Source organism: Chiloscyllium plagiosum, unplaced genomic scaffold (assembly GCF_037043375.1).
Source record: "Chiloscyllium plagiosum isolate Xiang-an unplaced genomic scaffold, Cpla_swu_hap1 HiC_scaffold_39, whole genome shotgun sequence".
Lineage (NCBI taxonomy): Eukaryota > Metazoa > Chordata > Chondrichthyes > Orectolobiformes > Hemiscylliidae > Chiloscyllium > Chiloscyllium plagiosum.
Window position 1 is genome coordinate 25,736,032 of NW_028270177.1, and position 9,765 is coordinate 25,745,796.

A 9,765-nucleotide genomic window follows, 5' to 3' on the forward strand; every position below is an offset into this window, starting at 1 on the left:
GCTGCTGTGACAGAATTGGCAATACCCTTACTTTTCCCACTTCTGACATAAGAACACTGACTTGTAATATTAGTAAAGTTCCCCTCTCCTAAGATATTGACTAAGCTTCTGATTGCAGTATTTTTGCTTTTATTTCAGATTTCCCCAGTATTTTATTTCTGTATTAAATTAACTAAAAAATTTAAGTTAAAGTCTCCTTCTGGATATATATTCCCCTGTGGCTGTCTTTAAATAATGAATATCTGTGCTATCATTGGTTAGTTCAGTTGGCTAGATGGCTGATTTGCAATGTGATTCAATTCCTGCGCTGGCTGAGGTTACCATTGAAGGTGCCGCCTTCTCAACCTCTCCCCTCGCATAGATGTGGCAACCCACAGGTTATACCACCACCAAGCCATCCCTGTCTCCAATGGATGAGCAACTCTATGATCCTCTGGGACTGTGGCGACTTCACCTCCTGTGACAATTGCTTTCAATTTTCAACAAGTGAGAAAATCCGACGATTGTATATATCCAAGTTCACAATGCTTTAAGCCTTATCTTAACCTTAAATAGCTAATGCAAAAAAACGGTGAAAGTAAGTCCATGCGAATGACAGATGTTGGGGTTTTTGCAGCTCATTTTAAAACCATAGGATTCTGACAACTTAGTAAGACTTAATAGCTCCTGTGCCTAGAGGCACATGAGGCAGACAAAAAAAACCTCTCTTTCGTATATACAGTCAATGTTCTCCCATTGCTCCAGCACTTCTTCCAAGGGCAGCTTTCCCGCTAGGATGTCCCTGTGAGGTGCAGTGACAGTGTCCATACCTCTGAGCGAGGAGATCCTAGTTCACATTCCATTTGTTTCAGAGGTGCATCATTAAAATGTTCCCTATGACATATGGTCCCTAAAACATGTATAGAATCTCAAAATGTGTTTTTAGCAGTTAGAATACCACATGATTAAATATGAATGAAAGAACCTTGAAATCCATTTTGGTTTAATTTCTATACAGATTGGGAGGGCTATATTCGTAAAAATATGAAGCTCATGCAAAGTAATTCAGCAAGAGAGAAGGTCATCTGGCCAAGAGATTCTTTGTTCCATTACTACGAGCTACTAGAACAGCTCCAATACAATCTGGGCGAAAGGAAGAAACTACAATTTCTTGCAGGTTAGTGCAAACACTGGCGCTAAAGGAGCAATGAGCATGCCACTGGAACACATGAGGCAATGTCAAATAGCTCAGGAATAAGCTCCCGAGATACAGGAGCTTCATTCCCGGAGTCAGTCACCATTAGAGAAGTCTCAGACTCCAGGGATGGGGAACATCAGTTACAGGGACAGATTGAAGAATCTGTGACTGCTCTGATGGAGTCATAGAGATGTACAGAATGGAAACAGACCCTTAGATCCAACTTGTGCATCCTGACCAGATATCCTAAATTAACCTAATCCCATTTGCAAGCATTTGGCCCATATCCCTCTAAACCCTTCCTATTTGTGTACCCACCCAAATGCCTTTTAAATGTAACTGTACCAGCCTCCACCAGTTCCTCTGGCAGCTCATTCCATACATGCACCACCCTTTGTGTGGAAATCTTTCTCCTCTTACCATAAACCTAAATAAACCTCTAGTTTTGGACTCCCCTACTCTGGGGAAAAAACCTCGGCTATTTACCGTATCCATGCCCCTAATCATTTTATAAACCTGTATAAGGTCACCCCTCAGCCTCCGACGCTCCAGGGAAAACAGCCCCAGTCTATTCAACCTCTCCGTATAGCTCAAACCTTCCAACCCTAGCAACATCCTTGTAAATCTTTTCTGAACCTTTTCAAGTTTCACAACATCTTTCTGATAGGAGGGTGACAGGAGTTGAATGCAATATTCCTAAAGTGGCCTAACCAATGTCCGTTACAGTCACAACATGACCTCCCAACCGCTATACTCAGTGCAATGAAGGCAAGCATACCAAACGCCTTCTTCACTATCCTGTCTACCTGCAATTCCACTTTATAGGAACTATGAACCTGCACCTTAAGGTCTCTTTGTTCAGCAACACTTCCCTGGACCTGATCATTAATTGTATAAGTCCTGTCCTGATTTACCTTTCCAAAATGCAGCATCTCACATTTATCTGAATTAAACTCCATCTGCCACTCCTTGACCCATTGGCCCATCTGATCAAGGTCCCTTGTGCTCTGAAGTAACCTTCTTCACTGTCTGCTGCACCACCAATTTTGGTGTTGCTCTTGTAGAGAGCTGGTACAAACACAATGGGCCAAATGGCAATCTTCTGCAATGTAACCATTCTCTGATTCTAAAACCTACATGTAAGATGCTGAAGAAATCTGTAATAAAAGCAAAATATTCTGAATGTTATAAATATGAGATAAAAATAGAAAGTGTTGGAGTAACTCAATATGTTTGGCAGCATCTATGGTGGGAGAAACAGAGTTAACATTTTGAATCCAATGATCCTCCTTTATTCTTCATTAGGTAATGTGAAAACTGGCAGCAGTAATATTAATAGTCAGTCTACACAAGCACTGGGATCAGATTGTTTTAGCTCAGATATGCAGATTAAGACTGTGATGGGAATAAATTTTTTCACACAGAAGGTTTTGAATCTTTTGCATGTTCTACCCCAGAAGGTGTGGTTGCTCAGTGATAAAGCATATTCATGTCTACAGTCAATGGATATCTGTCCACAAAGAGAATCAAGGACGTACGATTGGTTGATAAAGTGGAATTGATACAGTGGTACTGCCACAAACATATTGGTGGTGGGCCTGGCTTCAGGGGCATTTGGCCTCCTACTGCCTCATGTTCTTAATTTCAATTTGCAACAAAGTCGGAACATAGATGCATAAGTCGAGGAATTAAGTAAAACTACCCTTGCTCTTCCACACCAATAAATAGGAAGGTGGCTGTCTGTCAGACCTCTACCAATGTTACTTTCTAAATTACTATTTATGTGTTTTGCAAGGGCAATGAGAAATTATGATTCTATCGAAAATTCATCAAACTGAAATTCTGGACTAAATTTTCACTTTCGGCAGCTAAAACACAAACTGGGAGTATTTCCTGATCTCAATTCTTTGCAAATACAGTGGGGGGTTTTTAACAGCGTATTTAGTTTTTATGAAAGAGAACAGCATTTCAGATGTAGACTATGGAATTATAGAATTGTTACAACACAGAAGGAGGCCATTTGATCCGTTGTGTCCGTGCCAGCTCTTGAAGTGTAACTCACCAAGTCCCATAGCACTGAATGTTCCCCTGAAAATCTTCTGTAGTTGGCACAGAAAATGTAGTAAAGGTAGAGGTAAAGCTGGACAGCCTTGGAGACCTTGCAACTTCAGAGAAGCAGCAGATTGCAATAAAGAGTAAATAAGTGAGAGGTAACTTCAATGCGGTGTTCTTTCACAAACATTTTTTAAAAAAATTAAATAAAAACAAGGCAAAAACTATCACTGTGATTTGGGAGATGGGAGGGTAGAATCCCTCTACAGGCCAGCTTTTAGTAAACTCGCAGACTGGCTGGACCTTGAATGTATTTCCATTAAAATACCCTGTGTCAGGAAATTGGCTTGCTGCCCAGTGCCAGCATTTTCAGGGCTTGGCCCTTCCAACTCCGTTCCTGATCTGAGTGCATGAGCTGTTTTTCTTCCCTGATCCATGCTGCCAAATCAGCTGTTTCAGATTTTGCTGTTTTCATTTCACATTGCCAGCATCAGCAATATTTTGCTTTTGTTCAGGTGATGCTTCCTTGCTTGCTTGTAGTCCAACTCCTGACTTTTTTGCTCAACGCCTCCTCCCCACTTTATGCAACAATGGTCAGAAACCTAAATTGCCCAATCTTGGGATTGTCTGCAGTAACTCCCACAATACCTACGGCTTGCAGCTCTCACACACGAAAACACTGTGTCACTTTTGGGTATATTTGAAGGTTTCCAGTGCTATTTACAATTACAAAATAGATTTTTATTTTCAGCAGCACAAGTTAAATAGAATGTTCCAGGATCTAAACCAGGTTCAGAGCAAGGTGCTGTATTCACCAAAATTAACAGCAAGGATGTAATCTGAAATGAAACAAAGCTGTACAACTACGGTGGCTCAGTGGTTAGCACTGCTGCCTCACAGCACCAGGGACCTGTGTTCAATTCCCATCTCGGGCAACTGTCTGTGTGAAGTTTGCACATTCTCCCCGTGTCTGCATGGGTTTTCTCCGGATGCCCTGATTTCCTCCCACAGTCTAAAGATGTGCAGTTCAGGTGAATTGGCCATACTAAATTGCCCGTAGTGTTAGGTGCATTTGTCTGGAGTAAATGTAGGGGAAGGAGTCTGGGTGGGTTGCTCTTCAGAGGGTCGGTATGGACTTGTTGGGCCGAAGGGCCTGTTTCCACACTATAGGGAATCTAAACTAATGCATTTTTATTCATTTACAGCTCAGGCCCTTGTGAATATGCATGACGTGTAAAAACTCTTCAAGATCTTGTAGGCAGCCAAATTACAAATACAAGAAAGCAAAATCTGTTAATTGTAAGCTCAATAGCACTAATATTCATGAAAGCTATTACAATATTATAACTTCATAATTTCTACTTAAAGAATCATGTATTTTGTTGACACCACTTTTACCTGTAATTTTTCAGTTATTTCTATCCCTTGAGTCACATGAGGGGTTTTGGGGTGGGGTAATAGAATAGCAGGGAGGTGGGGGGAATGAAGGGGAATGGAACATGCTTGTTTCCTGCTACCTGGGAGGGCCAAAGCCTCCATATGGCATTTCCTTTGTGGCGCAAGAATAATAGACTAGCAATGACCTGTATATTGGTGTGATGTTTTACTCTTGCTAGCATTCAGAAAACAGGTGTTACCAGATCAACCAGTTGATGTGCATAATATGGAAATTAATTTTGGGGTGTGGTGTTGAGAAACACAACTGATCTGCTACTGCCTGTTTTGGTTCCAATGGTAAAAGTGAAAATCCATTGCATTCTATGCAACACATTTTGTATTCTTGACTCTGAACAGCTGAGCTGCAAACATTGAACCCCAACATAAAGAGGATTTGCCGCAAAGGACCTTAAAGAAATCCAACCTCTCTATCTAGAAATGTATCTATGAATGTACACTAAGGCACTTTAATTATGTAAAATATTGCCTTAAAACAAACCAAGAAAGGGAAAGTCAGATAGGATAACAATGGTTCTACTTTCCGTAGCATTCCTCACGATGTTTCTATCAATGGCATAACAAAGTGTACAGGAGATGTAAAGTGAAAATATGCAGCATCATTGAAAAGTTCAGTTTCACCCTTGGAACTGTCTGTGTGGAGTTTGCACATACTCCCTGTGTCTATGTAGATTTCTGCTGGGTGCTGCGGTTTCCTCCTACAATTGAAAGATTTGCAGGTTAGGTGGATTGGCCATACTAAATTGCCGCGTACTGTCCAAGAATGTGCAGGCTAGTTGAATTGGCCATGGGAAATGCAATGATAGGGTAGTGGGGCTGGGTCTGGGTGAGATGCTCTTCAGTGTGGAATCAATGGGCCGAATGGTCTGCTCCCACACTGTCGAGATTCTCTTGCTCTATGGTTACAACCCCTCCCCCCAGATTCCCAACCAAGTTTGGCAATTAGGAAAATTTGTTTATTTGTCACATTGTTGTTCAGAAATCCCAGAAAATATCAAGGCTATTTCAATGAGACACAAGTATGGTTTGTAACAGTGATCTGGGTTAAAGGTATTGCTGAAAATCCAAGCTGGGCCTGAGAAATACATGGAATATTGGTAAATGTCTCCATAATGAATCATAATTGATTTTCTTTTCAATAACGAGAAAAGAAATCCAATATTTTTCACAGCATTTCAACTTTAGAATAAAGGTATTCCTCAGTCTTTATTTTTGTCTGTATAAATTCTTTTTTAAAAAATGTGATTTGAGTATTTGTACTTTCTATTTCCTGATTGGATGACTGTGAGAGTTCTATCATGTGATTGGCTGCTTTGATAGCTCAATGATAGCACTGCTATTCCCAGTGAACAATGTGACTCCAATTGTACTGTATGAGTTAAGATTTTTACCAATTTGGATCTGGTAGACTTAGCAGTGAGCCTTTTCTCAAAAGGCGAAAGAGCAATGCTGGAGATCAGAGTCGAAAAGTGTGGAGCTGGAAAAGCACAACAGGTCAGACAGCATCTGAGGAGCAAGAGAATCCTCTACATTGGGGAGACAGAACAACAAGTCATGGAACGTTTCAGAGAACATCTCTGGGACACACGCTCCAAACCCCTGGTCCACACTTTCCATCCCAGTAATCTCCAGATACTGTGCATTATCCTCCGCCATTTTCGCAACCTACAATCAGACCCCACCACCAGAGATATATTACTCTCCCTACCTCTGTCTGCATACTGCAGAGACCATTCCCTCTGTAACTCCCTCGCTAGATCCAACTGCCCCCCCTCCCTTCTCTCGGTACCGCAAGATGTGTAAAACCTGTGCCCACACCTCCTCCTTCATCACCATCCAAGGTCCCAAAGTTTCATTCTGCATCTGACAAAGATTTTCCTGCATATCCAAACGCCTCATCTACTGTGTTTGTTCTTGATGTTGTCTCCTCTACATTGGGGAGATAGGACACCAACTTGCGGAACGTTTCGGGGAACAACTCTGGGTCACAAGCGCCAAAAGTAACCACTGCCCTGTGGCTGACCACTTCAATTTGTCCTCCCATTCTGCCAAGGACATGCAGGTCCTGGGCCTCCTCCATCACCCTTTTTTTCAATGACAATTGAGGGGACCCTTATTCCATCAAGAGAGCACAAAATGATCAAACATTGGTATGATGTATATTGTGCAAAAGGAACACCTGTTACAATGATAGATAATGTTTTGGAAGAACACAAGATATAGAAAGTAAGGAAGCAGAACATTTCATAAAATGACTGTTCATTTAATTAGAAAAAGAAAGGAAGTAAGTGGCCTTGCTTTTGTATGACAAGCAATTAACTATTTAGAATTAGGGATTAAAATTTAGTCATTTATGATATGATATTAACATTGCATCAGATGTTACAGGATTGTCTGAAATCTTGATACCATTACTTCCACATCACATTTGTACTTGGTTACTCCTTTGGTAGTAATCCCCTTCTGCTGTATTTCATGCAAGTTTGATTCTCTATAAAGAATCTTTCACTTGTAATGGGTGTACAAATGACAACAAATACGTCAAATAAACCACAAACTTAAGATCAAGTCTGAATAAAGTGCGCCAAGCTTGCATTATTTCTGCACTCATAAATGAATCAGAGTTATTTGAATGTGCTACCAATTCCTTTGCTAAGGGGCTAATAGTGAAAAATGGCAAAAATGATGATACATTTTGTGCGATATGTAACACTAGAGGCTGACATAGTTGACAGTTTGGTTTGATCAGAGTTAATGATCAATAGAGTAGCTATTGTACAATTGCCACAAAATAATGGGAAAGAGATAGACTGGCTTATTTATAGGCAAGTTACAAAAGAGACAAAAAACTCCAGAGCAGTGACATTGGGAACTTCAATCATTCTAATATAAACTGGGTTAGTAGCACTTCAAGAGACAAAGTAAGTTAGAATTCCTGAACTATATCCAGAATCAGTATGTTTCAGCCAACTGGGGAAGAAAGCCATGCTGGATCTGGTTCTGGAGAATGAAGTGGCGCACATGGAACAGGATTCAGTGAGAGAATATTTGGGTAACAATGATCCCAATATCTTTAGGCATGGAATAATTATGGAAAGAAAAAAGTACAATTAAGTATAAAACATATTTAACTGAAGGACAGACAACTTCACTGAGTTGAAAAGGGATCTGGACCAGGTGGAATCAAAAACTGGTTGGCAAAAACAGTAATAGAGAAATAGGAGGTTTTCAAAAAGAGAATTTATGATCAATGTAGGCACTCTGTGAGAGAAGAAGGGTATCCAAAGCGCAATAATAGGACTCTTTTCTCCAATCGGTGAATACACTTGAACATCTTCATATTTTTGTTCATCCAAATTGCAACCATCTGTTCTCTTTATCCTCATTTACATATCGAATTTTCCCTAAAGTGCAATTATACTATTCACTTTTGCTGACTGTGGCAGTGTTTTCCACATTCTGACCATTCTTTGAGTGAAGAGGATCCTGTTGGATTTCTTGATGACTAACTTATGTTGTTTACATCTCGCTTTGCTCTTATCCAGAAGAGGAAATACTATCTCTATATCTTTTCCATTTGAACCTTTCATAGTTTTAAAGGCCTCTGCTAGGATGCTCCTCTGGCTTATTTTCATTAAAATAAAGGAAATGCAGCCTGTCAATTCTTTCCTGATATGTTTACCAATATAATTTTGGTAATCATCCTTGCAAATCTTCACAGCACCCTCTCCAATGCAGCTGTATCCTTTTTTATGATGTGGCAACTCAAATTGCATGCAGTCCTCTGAGTCTTGACTGAGCAATAATCCTGTTTTTGGATCTTAATTTGGGCAATGCCACAGAATTTGGGTACTGGTTAAATCAATTGAAGATAATTTGGAAACTAATTTCCTCAAGTCTTTAAAATGCAATACTGAGGTCATTTTGCAGTTGGCAATTGTAGCCCGTTGTCTTTCTTGTTTTAGTGAAACTAGACTAAATGAAAGCAGTGTAGAATTATAGAATACACTTGATCTCAACCAAAAAGCCAAGAAACGATAAATTTTAAATATTTTATCAAAGCCTGTCCTTGTAACCTGAGTGTAAGAATATATTTTGTATTAGCAATATCTAAGCCATCCCATTGCACATACTTTGAACTGGAAAATAATTGGTTTCATTCATTTTATCTTGTTTGCTTTTCTTCAGTGATCATTCAACAGACTCAGGTATATGAAACTGTTCACCAGAAACTATTCAGGTGATAGCCTGAGTAAATGGTTCAATGTATTTGACCAGAAGAATGAACTGGCTAAGGAAAATAAACTGACCTGAAGTGTACAAATATCATTATTACAAGGTTCCCCTTGAATTGTTGATGCATAAAGATCAAATCTGAATAAAATGTGCTAAGCTAGTGATATTTCTGCATCCTTAATTCATCAGAATTAAATAAATGGTTTATCAGCTCTTGCACTGAGGGACTGATAATGTCAAATTACAAAATGATAATACATATTGTGACATATATAACACTGGAGAGAGATGTTGAGGGATTGAATATAAAGTTTATTTCATCACAATAGCATTTGTCTTGTTTGGTGTCAGCAAAGTTTGTTAAATTTGATGTGAGGTGAATTGCATCTAAAATGTATTTCACTTATTTCAACCTCCCCAGTTTATCCTCATCACTGAAGTTTTCTCATTCCTGGAACCAGACATGCAAAAGTCTCTTCTATACTGCCTCCAGTGCTTTCACATCCTTCCTATAATTTTGAAAAGGAAATTTTGTTTAATAAGTGAAAAATTCACTGGTGAAAATCATAAGCGACCCATTATAACAAGAATGACACACAACTGTTACAACTCCTCCCTCCCCTTCCTAGACCTTTCTGTTTCTATCTCAGGCGACCGAATCAACATGGACATCTACTACAAACCAACCGACTCCCACAGCTACCTGGACTACACCTCCTCCCATCCTGCCCCCTGTAAAAACGCCATCCCATTCTCCCAATTCCTTCGTCTCCGCCGCATCTGCTCCCAGGAGGACCAGTTCAAAATACGTACAACACAGATGGCCTCCTTCTTCAAGGACCGCA

General features: G+C 39.9%; 1 protein-coding gene across 6 annotated transcripts in view; it reads left to right on the forward strand.

The window, feature by feature from the left end:
• LOC122541038 (cation channel sperm-associated protein 2-like) overlaps positions 1–9,260 on the forward strand; it is a 33,396-nt gene extending 24,136 nt beyond the window's left edge. Inside the window, exons 10-11 of one of the 6 annotated variants that reach the window (XM_087981464.1) lie at positions 998–1,156; positions 8,873–9,260. In XM_087981464.1, coding sequence (XP_087837590.1) covers positions 998–1,156; positions 8,873–8,928 — 215 coding nt within the window. In that variant the 3' untranslated portion in view covers positions 8,929–9,260. Of the gene's footprint in view, positions 1–997; positions 1,157–4,434; positions 5,892–8,872 lie in introns of those variants that run through there. The other 5 variants (XM_087981462.1, XM_043677518.2, XM_043677522.2 and 2 more) reach the window with 5 other exon arrangements.
• Positions 9,261–9,765: the final 505 nt, after the last annotated feature.